The sequence below is a fragment of the Amborella trichopoda genome, chromosome 1 (genome assembly GCF_054954075.1).
Source record: "Amborella trichopoda isolate Santa Cruz 75 chromosome 1, AtrichopodaSantaCruz75HAP2 v2.0, whole genome shotgun sequence".
Lineage (NCBI taxonomy): Eukaryota > Viridiplantae > Streptophyta > Magnoliopsida > Amborellales > Amborellaceae > Amborella > Amborella trichopoda.
Window position 1 is genome coordinate 56624213 of NC_142336.1, and position 13045 is coordinate 56637257.

The 13045-nt window shown below is 33.3% G+C and overlaps 1 protein-coding gene across 12 annotated transcripts; it reads right to left on the bottom strand.

Moving 5' to 3' along the window:
- Positions 1 to 4323: 4323 nt before the first annotated feature.
- LOC18440795 (cytochrome c oxidase assembly protein CtaG / Cox11 family) lies at positions 4324 to 13034 on the bottom strand. 12 transcript variants are annotated; one of them, XM_088847565.1, is made up of 9 exons: positions 9089 to 9300; positions 7074 to 7122; positions 6256 to 6682; positions 5825 to 5893; positions 5335 to 5427; positions 5092 to 5164; positions 4893 to 4997; positions 4681 to 4761; positions 4324 to 4591 (listed from the first exon to the last, which is right to left on the bottom strand). In XM_088847565.1, exons 3-9 carry the CDS (start codon positions 6324 to 6326, stop codon positions 4490 to 4492), a joined length of 594 nt encoding a protein of 197 aa, XP_088703691.1. In that variant the 5' UTR covers positions 6327 to 6682; positions 7074 to 7122; positions 9089 to 9300; the 3' UTR covers positions 4324 to 4489. The 12 variants fall into 12 exon arrangements, 11 of the variants coding, with proteins under 11 accessions (XP_088703691.1, XP_020526768.1, XP_088703686.1 ...); XM_020671109.2 differs by having other exon boundaries at positions 5825 to 5877; positions 9089 to 9296; XR_016041217.1 differs by lacking the exon at positions 7074 to 7122 and having other exon boundaries at positions 5335 to 5446; positions 5825 to 5877; positions 9089 to 9443.
- Between the last annotated feature and the right edge of the window lie 11 nt (positions 13035 to 13045).

Consider the following 13045-nt stretch of genomic DNA (forward strand, 5'->3'; position numbering starts at 1 on the left):
TTATCCATGTAAGAAAGACAATGGTACATGAGGCTTAAAGAGCTACACCAATTATGGTTGATCATTTGCATGAGGGATGTATTCGTATTTTGATGTCATTTAAAAGTGGAGCATGGAGAAGGAAAGCCAAAAATACGCTCTCTTGGCACTTAAGAGAAACCAAGTTTGGCGGCAATTGGTAATGTTTTGTTTTATTTAGTCTTTCTACCAATCCATTACGTGGGCATTAGGGGTACGAAATCTAAATATGTAACTTAACCTCAGGCCACATTTTTTTTAAAGTAAGTTATTATTTGTTTTAGGGAAATTTATAGAGAAACCTTCATTTATTTTTAAAATTTTAAAATAGAAGTAGGCATTTATATTTCTTATCTTACGTTCAAGTCCACTTTTTTGAGTTAACGTCAAGTTTGGAACGTGCATATTTTTCACCACCATCATGATCCGAGCCTTATCCGAACTATGCAGAGTCGGCTACTTTGTCATTCCGTTCTACCAAGAGTCATATTCTCAGTTAGACCACAAGCCACCATATCTCTTCTCAGTACTCCAATTCATGTCCTTTTAAGCAATTTTTTGCCATTTTAAAGGCTTACATTTGAATCAAATTATCCTTCCTAACCGATGTCATACATCCATGCTGCACATGATCAAACCACCTAGGTTTACATTTGCTCATCTTACCGCCTATTCAAACACCCATGGCCCATAAGTTCTCTCAAATATATTCATTCTGAATGATATTATTTATTGTCTTGCAACTCATCCATCTTAACATCCTCATCTCAAAAACACATAGATATGTTGTTTCTTGACAACCCAACATTCTATCCTATAAAACATGGATGGTCTTACCATTGTTTTATAGAATTTTCTCTTTGGTCTTATTAATATGTCATGATCACATGAATCCAGAAGCACATCTCCATTTCATCCACCCAATACTAATTCTATGTGTTACATCTTCATCAATCTCTACATTCTTATATATTATCGACTCAAGACATCAAAATTAATCTCTTTTAGGTACTTTCTTAACTAATTCGATTCTACTAATATTCTTACTAAACTAGTGTTCCATTTTTTCTATCTTAGTCCAACTATTGGATCATGTATGAAATAGATGGCGGAGTTTTTATACCAATATGCACTTGTAAAGAATAAAAAAAAAAAATCGAAAGAAATAGAATTTAATCAAAACACCCATGAATCTTGTAAGAGTATTTTAATACTTTCTATTATTTATTTCTTGTTTTGAGTTGTGTAATGATAAGAAATATGTCTCAAACTAAAACCTAATACAATTCTTTAATGGAATGTACAATTTCTTGTTATGGAGCCCGCAAAGGAGTTTGTGGATACTGCTCTACGAACCACAGATGCTGGATACCGCATGCGTAGACTTGTTGAAGTAGTTCAACACATTGTTGTACGTAGAACGGACTGTGGCACTATCTGAGGTATTTCCGTGAGTCCTTGAAATGGGGTTGGGGTCTAAATACTAATTGATCGCATATTAATGAACGATGTATATATGGGTCTGCGATGCATTGCGACTCGAAATCAATATATTGCGATTGGACTTGTCAATCAATTCATAACCTCTTGGGCACAACCAATATATATTCGAAACCCCTTCACTTGCAAGAGTACATTTTGGATCTGTCAGTTATGTTATCGTCGGAGTACCACTCATGGTAATCTGATCGAACTAGGAGAAGCTGTAGGTATTATTGCGGGTCAATAAATTGGAGAACCGGAAACTCAACTAACATTAAAAACTTTTCATACCGGTAGAGTATTCACATGCGGTATCGCAGAAAATATAAGAGCTCTTTCAAATGGAAATATCAAATTTAATGAGGATTTAGTTCATCCCACACGTACACGTCATGAGTTGGGATATTATACATAAAGTGAATATTCCACCAAAAGGTTTTATTTTGGTTCAAAATGATCAATAAGTAGAATCATAACAAGTGATTGCCAAGATTCGCGTTGGAACATCCACTTTAAAGGATAGGGTTCAAAAAAATATTTATTCCGACTCAAAGGGAGAGATGCACTAGAATACCGATGTGTACCATACACCTGAATATACACATTTTCATCTCTTACCAAAAACAAGTCATTTATGAGTATTATCCGGAAGTCCATATTCTCTCAAAAGTGATATTTGAGTGCAAAATATACAAAGAGGAGAACTATTTTAAAATACTCAAATGAAAATGAGTTTTTCTATTAATTTTTTTATTGTAGATATTTTGACCAAAATTAAACATATGGACACATGTCACTCAACAAGAGCAGAGCTATTGTACACAGTCGGCAAATTATTGCAGTGCAATTCGCGGAGAGACCATGCTCTTAAAATGGTTAGACTTCCGAGGGAGAGGAAAAATTAAATAGGGCAGTGATTTGAACCGTTCTTCAGTAATATAATGCAACAACTTTCAAAACCATTTGTTTGATTCAAATTTTGAAATATTCATTCTTTTCATCCTAATGAACAATTACAAAAAAATAAAATAAAAATGTAACTTAAAAAGCATTGTTTTAGCCCAATTAACATAAGTCATCCATTTTGAAAAGTTGCTTAGATCTAAATCTTGGAAGGCTTTTTTTCTTTTCCAATTTTTTTATATGGCATTATTATCATTTGATAAGCAATATTAAAAAAAAAAAAAAGATTTTGCATTTATAAAAGCTAAGATTTTAAAATTTACCGAATAACTGGTATGAATTTGTTGTTTTAAAGGGAATCATTTTGACGACATCTACCGTTGTTGGAGGGGAATTGAAAAGCTAATATTGCTTATTGAGATGAAGAGAGTATGTACGCAAAATTTTGGGTCATACAAATACCACAAAGTTTTTTAAAAATGTGATTGTATTATACTATAATTCAACCCTTGCATGACATCACTACCCAAATTGGATGAAGTTTCTATAGACCTAGGCTTTATGAAAACAAAATAAAGCCTGTACCTCAAATCCTCATCTAAAAAGCACTTTCGACAACAAAAATCTCCATCATGGATTTAAATCAATTTCCAACACCGATAAAAAATTTGATACCACTTTGATTTGAAACTCAATAGTGGTCTACATCTTGCTGATCTATGAACAATTAATTTTAAGGTGAAATAGATGGTCTAAATAATTTGTTACGATATATACGATTTTTTGAGCTTAAAATCCTAATTTTTTTTTCACAACTAATATGCTCAAGTCGAGATGATTGATGTAAAGGTTTTCCCATGCTTGAATAGTAATTTTTGATGCATTATGAGGTGAGGCTTTACACATTGAGAAAAGTTTATATAGAGCCTAGGCTCTAAACAACCAAATTATACCCTACCTCAAAAATTTCACTAGAAAAGGTTATTTTGATGCCCAAATATCCTCAAATTGATCATCACAACATCAAGATACATGGACACAAGAAAAAAATGGATTTAAAGTTTTGAAATAGTGCATCTTGCATCACACTTTTGGACCGACAATTTTTAAGTTATTCAAGTTTTCATAGATCTGCTCAATCTACACACTTTAAATTTTACAATTAAAGATGAAAATATATTTTAAGGACTAGTAAAAAAATTCCACTATTGAAACCTCAATCCTGAAGGTGGGCCCTAATTTGATGCTTTGAGCCTAGGCTCTATACAAACCGCACCCTTACTTATTTTGATAACCATTTTCCTTTATCCATACATCTTACAAGTAAGCTAAGAAAGTTGAACTTATATCCTTCAGAATGGCTGAATGCAGCAATCATATATTTGGTAGTTCATGCGGAAAAGGGTCTTTTAACCAAGTTAAAATGGAATTCAAGACCTCACGTTACACGTTATGGAGACTCTCAATAAATCAAAAATATATATACAATAAGTCAAAAATATATACGATGGAGTATATCCTAAATTTACAAAAATATATACGATGGAGCATATCCTAAATTTACTCCCTAAAGCAAAACCCCGGTATTATCATGGGGTCACCTCCTTAGTTACCAACTTCAAGAAACGATAAAAAGAAAATGATATGCCCTACATAAGTGCTTGGAAAATATAACTCCCTGAAATTGAACAAGGACTGTACAATATTTTAACAGACAGAACTAGAAGTAAAGGAGCTCAACATCCAAATTTCGATTTATGAAAATACTCATCTGGCGATTCTCAAGCGGATTCCAAAATTTCAGATTGAGAATATCTTCCTAGGTATTCTATATGCTTTATGAGGAAGTAGATGTATAGTATGATCCCACAGGAACATGTTATACTCTCTCTCAGATATCCTGATTGCAAAGTTTCAAAAGATCCCAAAAATGAACTGCATTTAACAAGTATAACAAAGGACCCCCAATGATGGGATCGTAAACATATCATGATTATAAAGGGTATGAAAATTTCGCAAAATGCATCAAGAAGTACAACAAAGGACCCAAGACGGTGTAAAACGTTAAATATATCCTGATAAATATTTATTCCTCACCAATTTTGAAGAAAGTATAGGATAAAATTAGATTATTAACACTGGCCATTTTAGGATCTGTCTCGAACTCGGGATCAATGTAAAAGAATACCTGAAATGTGAGTGAAAAGCAACAAATTACAGGCCAGAAATGATAGGTGTAAAACAATAAAATTTGACAGAGGCAGAAAGGGAACTCACAGGCATGTCAATCTGCTCTCCTGGAAGAAGACGCTGTTCCTCAAAGCAAAAGCATTGGATTTTGTTGAAGTATATTGCCGCCTGAAAAAATTGGGAATTGACAAATCACTTCAAACAATGATACTTTATGCTTATCCTAAAATGTAAAAACAAAAATAACAAATCATACTTCTAGAAATTGGCTATTCAAGGGGTCATAGGGAAACCCATACCTTCATGGGGGTCACATTGTATGTGGAAACCCCAGTTATAGGGGTTGAACTATTGTTTTCTGCCGTATAAAATGCAAGGGCACTCTCTCCTGGTTTAACTTTTACCTGCAGAAATGACTAGATAACATAAGCATACCCCGTACAGCTGCATAAAAGGCATATCACGATGCTCCAAATGCCCTCGAGTAAATGAATGCACCTCCTTTTGTGTAGGTATAAACTTCCATGGCATACCATCAGCAACATCTGCATTGAACTGAACCACAAGCTCCCTGCAAACAAAAAGTTCCAAAGATAAGAAACCAACAAAATAAACCTATTCAAAATGTAAGGCAGTGCCCATCATCAAAGATACACCACTATTGCAGTGTCAAGCTCAAGATATCCAGAAATCTAATTTCCAAAAGATCAATTTGAGTGCAACTGATCTGTGGAGGTTTACCATGGCATGCAAGTGATAAAGTATCCATGAATAATGTTTTGGCAACGGTGAGCTCTTGCTCTACATTCAGCACATGCCCATATTGGTTGTAGTCTGCACTACACACACACATCTGTGGAGGTTTACCATGGCATGCAAGTTAAAAAATATCTATGAATAATGTTTTGGCAACATTATGCTCTTGCTCTACATTCAGCACTGCCAATATTGGTTGTAGACACACACACATGCATGCATGCATGTATACATATAATGGACAAAGCAGGGACTATATGCATGAGAAGAAATGATCCACCTGAATATGCATTGACCATTCTACTAGTTCTATATTCATGAAGGATACAAGCATCACAGTAGTAAATTACCAATGAGAAGAAGCGCAAATAACTAGAGAAGACATTTGTAGTTAAAGCAATAGAGAAGCAAACCAATCAGCAAGCAAAATGTCTTCAGTATTGGCATTGGATAAGCACCTTGAAATAGAAAGTACCTTGATGTGGTGGTTCCATCTTGAGCATGCCGAGCAATTTTCTCCTCAACAGTCTGCAGAGACTTAGGCCTTGTCACAAGGGATGAGGAAAATTCAGAAATATAAGAACATCAAACAATGGTGAAAGTACACCATAATCCAATTAACTATTGGAAACCATAGTACATTAAAGTCACAACATTGGATAAAAAGATGGGTGGCTATGTAGAGACAGTGGGGACCCACAATTTGGCAGTCATCATGTCCTGATTTGGTGTATCCATTCTCATTCACTACCACCCAAGATTTCATATGATGGTGATGATCTCAAAGGACAATGGTTTTTCCAAAATCCATTAGACTATAATATACTTTCATAAAAAATTATTCTTCGTATTATCATCCATCTATGAAGAGGAATACCTAGAAGTACTAGAGTGATGCAATATTACCTCACGTAACTGAACAGTGCCTCCATATCCTGTTGCTTGGCAAAATCTTCTATACAAGGGAACAGCAGCATACGTACAACCCACCATGGCAACTACCAAAGCCACAAGATAGAGAAGCATTGCTTGTGACTTCCCTCCTTGAAGGACTTGACTTGATTGAAAACCAGATCGTCCCATGTTTCGCGACACTGAAGATTTCTCAACCCCATGAGTCGAAAATTGCTCTATTTGGAAATAGTTAAATTGCTGTCTTGAACCGAGGTCATACTTCAACATAGAACCTCCATAAAAAAGATTCAAATTTCGAAAGGACGCAAACTTCAGTCCACCCAATTCGCTCTGCTTCAAGAGGCAAGCACATTCTGTATCTCGGTATTTTGAAACGCATAATTCTGCAACTCTTGATGTTCTTAGATAAATGTTATCACTGTACAGGGACATGTTTGAACGAGAAGAAAAGTTGAGAAAAATCAGATAAAGGCATCATAATGTGTCCAGTATTTAGCAACATAATGATGCAGCCCATGCAAATAAGTAGAGAATAAAATAACTTGTCTAAATTAAGGCATAAATGCAATATTTTTTGCATAAGCCAAAAAAAGCACAGAAATAAAAAATCATATAAAGGAAAGGAATGCCTAAAACTGATATAGAGATTTGAAATCATACAAAAAGGTACAGCATAAAAATCAGCTTTGAATCAACGCTTGATTATATAGAAAGTGAGCATAGACATGCAGGTAAAATTGATGTTAATATGCATTACAAGTATATGCAGTGTACTGAAAAGAGATGGTATCCATTAACTAGAAATTTACCAAAAAGAGTGTTAGGATTTGTTGCTTCATTGCATCCCCCTTCCTACCACTGAGAGAGAGTTACAAACATTATTGCAGTAGAGAGAAGGCAAAGCAGCAGTAGAGGATATGTATAGAAGTTTCCAGAGAAGTTGGAAGACAATGCATGCTGTTCCTAGTGAAAAAACTTATATGAGGAGCTTTACTTTCAAACAAATATACAGAAAAATGTGGAGTTGATCCAATAATTCAGGAGAGTTAGACAACCATAACGGCTTAAGTGGATGCACATTGAACATTGGACATTGCTCTATCTATCACTTGGCCACTTGTAGCATGAAAATCACTTTACTGACAAAATTCACTGAACTCAAATTTTTAGTTGTTTGATGTGTGTCTATTTTCAAAGTAATATAGAACCAAATGGTGAATAATTATTCACCATTATTCTAAATTCCACTCTGCTTCATGGCATTCTTGATGCTATTACTGTCAGGAACAACTTGATCTCTATCCCTTGTATTGGTTCTACAGACATTCATTTGATCGATCCATAGAAGCATGAGATTTTTCATGTCTATAATGCAGGAGAATTGACAAGGATTATGATTAATAAAATTAGGTGACCAATTTTGCTTTCCATTTTCTTTTTCTTTTCAGTTGATTTGTGACCAAGATCTAGAACTCAAAAGGCTGGCCGAGAGAAACAGATTGAGAAAAATGCTCAATGCAAATCATGGTCAAACACCAAACTTTTCATTCTTTGAATTCGGGAACCCCCAACATTCTCGTAATATAAAAAATTTAGACAAACTAATAATATTAAGTTGCACCAATAACTTCTCTATTATTGTTCTTTAATAATTGGATTAAAAATGGCTTTTTTTTTTTTAGTTCAAAATGGCATTAATTATAACTGCTGTAATATAGCTAAAAATTGACCTATTAACTTTCAAATTGATGGGTCCATATTTAAATCAATGTTTGGCATGGTCCATTCTTTATATTTTTATTTTTTTCTGAGACTGTTAACAGATGGTCCATTCTATGTTTTGTGAGACTGTTAACAGATGGTCCATTCTCGACAATACTCAATGGCATTGGCCTTCAAATAGTTTTTTATGAGACTGTTAACAGATGGTCCATTCTCGACAATAGTCAATGGCATCGGCCTTCAAACAGTTTTTTATTAAATTCCAACACAATATATATGTTATACGTCAATGTTTAAAAATTAATTGATTTTTATTCTTAATACAAAGCTATAACTATTATCCCCAGTTTCTCTTTTCTCTTTTCATTACTCTCTAACAACTAAAATATCCATACTCTCAAAGTTTTTTTCCCCCTAGATTTGATCACCCCAGCTTTGGCATCAAATACATTTCAGCTGGAAAACTATGATCTCTTTAAAAACCCATAAACTGGGTATTTAACAAAGTCCATTGTAGCCCATTTATATAGATGTCCAGTAAGTCTTTAATCCATTGCAGAAACAGGCCATTAAACTAGATTTTTTAAAATATTTTTGTTAAAATGTTTAGCGCCATTTTATTTCCGATTTAACATGGGTTTCAATTCCTCCTATTAATTGCACTCATTTATCCCAACGACGTAAAATCCTTCAACTACTATAGGATCATTTTCTTGAACTTCTGAGTTCTTCAAATAATTAAAATGCTAGGTCTTATAAGTTCTTTAAAAACCAAAGAATTGCAGAGACGGGAAAAAAGGTCTTAAACTTAGTATGAACAAACTTACAGACGTAAGGTTCTAATAAGCATATGCAAAGAACACAACGTTCTAGCACAGAACCAAAAAGACCAATTCCCTCCATGTTCACTTTTTCGAGTGAATGCATACATTAATTAAAGGGGGTTTTCTCAATAAAAACAGTAACATTTTCAGGAAATAAATATAAAATCCAGACAACAATTCATGCTCAAAATTACATAGTTCAAGGACAACTAAACGCTAATCCAATTCTCTGTAACTAATTTTTCTCTTGTGAAGGCTTCAGACATGCTTTAACTTACATCATTTTGTGAGGACTGAACTTCTTGGTCGATGAAGTAACCATTCTAGAAATCCTCGATAGAGACATGACTACTCAACACCAAAATAACCTTCTGTTAGAGGCACCAGATTCCTTAAGATTTAGGGTTAGGGTTGAGGTTCCCGGTTTTCAAATGCAAATAACACGGAGGAGAGATGAAAATTGAGAAAAACGCTTCGAAATTCAGAGCCCAAATCTTGTCTCCAACTGAGATAGAAATAAGAGCACATACCATTCGCATGCCGGTGCGGTTACACCGTTAAAAATAAGAGAATCAAAAAAGGAAAAGGTTGAACTAGGACCGGGGCTTTACCCAAGAACGTAAAACCTCATCTCAAAACTCACCAAATATTACATTCTCGACTAAAAATAACTTCAAATTAGGATTTATTTATTTTTGGATAATTCAGTAGGGAAGAGAGCCCGTGCCCATTTTTTTAATAAATTGGGGAGTTACATTTTGAAGATGTTAATTGGGGGTAATAGAAGTAGGAATGGATACCACGATGTGCTCACCTTATACTTTACAACATACAAGTAAGGTGCAGCTTGAAAGTTTGTGTGATAGCTTAAAATTCATGTTCAAACCTAATTATGAATTTCAAAATTCTAAAAACAATACAAGTCGATTAAATCTATAAATATGTGAAAATACATTGTCTAGATAATTTGTTACAGGATACACTATTTTTAGATTAATTTTTTTTTTTTTTCTTTATATCCATACACCTCGAAGTTGAGATGATCAATTAGAAGATTTACCATACTCTTTTCTACTAGATTATTGAGGTACACCTTAGCCTCACATCAATTTTTTTCTTAAAATGATTTTTATTTTCAATTTTTAAAAATAATTTTATATATTTTATATTTTACACTAGAATCCTATAGTTTTATAGTAAATATTACATTTTAGTTTTATTTTCTATACATGTAATTAGCTAAGCTTAAATTTCGTGAATTCGTACCTCTCACCGTAACTATAAAATAGTAAAAATATGTAATTAAGTAACATATAATTGGGTGTTATGTGGGACTCCCGCGTGAAAACGATTTACCGTAACTATATAGTTGAGTTAAATACGACAGATTAAGTTAAAAATAAGGAAAAAGTTCATAGAGGCTCTAACCAATCAAATTAGAGCTCACCTCAAAAATTTCGCTGGTAGATGTTGTTTTGATACCCAAATATCGTCAAATCGATCATATTGACATAAAAAATAATGCATCTTGTATCACATTATCTTACGGTCAATTTTCAATATTTTCAAGTTTTCTTAAATCTGTTCGATCTACACTATTTTTTAAGCTTTAAATTTTTTAATTAAAGATGAATATATATTTTAAGGCTATCACAAAGATTTTCAGTAGTGAAAGTACATTTCTCAACACCATTTGAAGGTAGGTTCTAATTTGATTGTTTAGAGCTTCGGCTTTATACAAACCACACCCAATTTAAAATATATGATTAATTAATTAAATGACTAAATTACCCCAATGAATCTTAGGTTTTCGTACAAGGTGGTTATTTAATGAGATAATTTACCATTGGTACAAGATGGTCACGACTAATCATGATCATTAGATTTGAAATTGGGCGTCTGCATTTATTTTCCTCATAAAGCTCAAAGTTCAAAAGAATTTTTTCAAACTTTGTGGCATACCCAAACTATCAGATTACACATCAGATGGTTGTAAGGAATTCTGACATCTCTATACTAAAGGTGTATGGTTTAATTATATACAATTCCTTTGATAAAATGGGATTTCTTTTCTAATTTTTCTCTAGAAAGTAAGACCACGCTTCAAAACCATGCCATCAAGCTTAGTTTTAGTACTAGAAACCTCTGTGATGGCTTGAAAAAACTATTTTCCACCCTTGAATTTGAAATTTGGATCTCCAAAGATATCGTAGAACCGGCAGTTCTAATACTTGGATGGTGTGAATAATGTACTCATACACTATTCTAAGGCTTGAAAATCCATTTCCTTTTTGGATCAATAATGATCCGTATCAATATGATTAATTTGAGGGTCTTGTGGTACCAAAACTACAATTTAAAAGGTGGGTTTTGTAGTACACCTTTGCTTGTTGTAAAGCTCAGAACATTATAATTTTTTTTCATTGATAGAAAAATACCATGGGAACCAAAGAATTGAGAAAGGGTGTGGCTAGTGAAAGGCGTGGGCTTTTTTTCTTCTTTTTATTTTTTGTCAAGTTTATGTAGGCATGGAAATTGAGACAAAGTATTATAAAAACCCAACTTCTACCGTCTTGAACCAAGCCAGGTCTGAAAATATTATTCCGACTGTGATCATGAAAATTGAAGCTTCAAACATACTATAAATTTGGTCAATATATGAGCATTGGTAAATATATATAATATGTGTAAAATGTTACGGAACATTATTTTTTAGCTTGAAATCTATTTTTTTAGAACCACAAATTTTAATATCAAGATCATCAATTTGAGGGTTTCTCTCACCACCAAAATTGCATTATCTAAGTTTTGAGGTGTTACTTTATTTTCTAACATAATGTCCAGGAAAAGTTTATGTAAAGCCATAACTTTCTAATAAAAAGAAGAAGAAGAATCAAAGGTCATAAAAAACGCAATTTTTTATGCATCATATTCATAAATCTTTTGCATCAACTAAATCCGTAACACGGCACAAGAACTGCGGTTAGTCTCAACTAAATCCAGAACACAGCACAGGAACTGCAGTTAGTCTCAATACATTTTAAATATGACGCATTCCAATAAATATGCTGGACAGAAAAATCTATTTTTCAGTTTGCAGTAGACCATATTAGTGTAGCTAAAACGCATCATATATCATAATGCAATAAGAATGCTCGCTCACTCATCGATCATCATCTTGATCAGAACCTAAAACACAGTTAGGGCAAGGCACTCAGCAAGTCCGCATCTATGCAAGCTGAGATACTTGGGAAGACTAAACTGGGACTCATCCGAGTAATATCGGATCAATAAAAATAAGGCCAAATACCTGAAAAATAAAATAAAAATGATAAAAATCCAAAAAATATAAATAACATAACAATAAAATATATAAAACATGGAATAGGGAATAAAATTGATATGATTGGCTTGAAATATATCAGAAATCTGAAAAAAGGAATTTCAAAAATAGAAAAAAAGAAAAATCATAAAAGCACAAAAGCATACAAAATAAATTACATATCAATTATATTTGATTTAATACAAAATACATAAAACCCATGAATTTAAATTTTTTAAAAACAACGATCCCAAAATTTTGAGGCCAATCCCCAGATCTTCGCAATCAATGCAACATTGTGTCAAAGACTCGTCAAGCAACCCTAATAAAAAAACCCAAGCAGTTTTGGTTGTTATGTTTAGATTTAGGAGATCCGAGCTCTTAAAAACTTGGATCAAAGCTCAAAGAAGTTTTAATATATTCTTATTCTGATCGGAGCTAAAAGATCAATCAACCCTAATAAAAAACCCCAAGCAGTTTTAATGTATTCGTAAATCAAGGATCATAGCTCATAAAAAAGATAGAGAAAGAAAGATTACAAAAAAAATTACGAAAATCAAAGTCAATGGCATACCTAAGAGAGTGGTGCTCAGTGACGAAGAAGAGCAAAGACGCTGGGGCTTCGCCGCTGGCGTTATCGAACGGGAGGAAGTTACGAACTTTCGATATTAAGTTCGGACCTTTGGGTCGGAACTTTTTTTTTTAACGTCTGATAAGAAGATAAACAGTGCCGTGAAGTTTTGATATGAAGATTTTTTTTTTATCAAGCACGAAATTTGAACAGAGAAGTTATCAACTTAAATAAAATCACATAATAAGGCTCGTTTATTGTTGTTTGTGGATTCTAAATCCCTCACAACAACAATTGTTATGGGTTCCAAAAAAATTTTATCTTTTAAATTATGAATACAGA

Bases quoted from the DNA above. Each gene is read 5' to 3' on its own strand.
- LOC18440795 (XM_020671108.2), bottom strand. From the start codon at position 9,156: ATGTCTCTATCGAGGATTTCTAGAATGGTTACTTCATCGACCAAGAAG. The intron at 6,683-9,088 runs GTAAGTTAAAGC...GTCCCTGTACAG, and splicing joins TTCAGTCCTCACAAAATGAT to TGATAACATTTATCTAAGAA. The intron at 4,592-4,680 runs GTGAGTTCCCTT...CTCACATTTCAG, and splicing joins GAGAGCAGATTGACATGCCT to GTATTCTTTTACATTGATCC.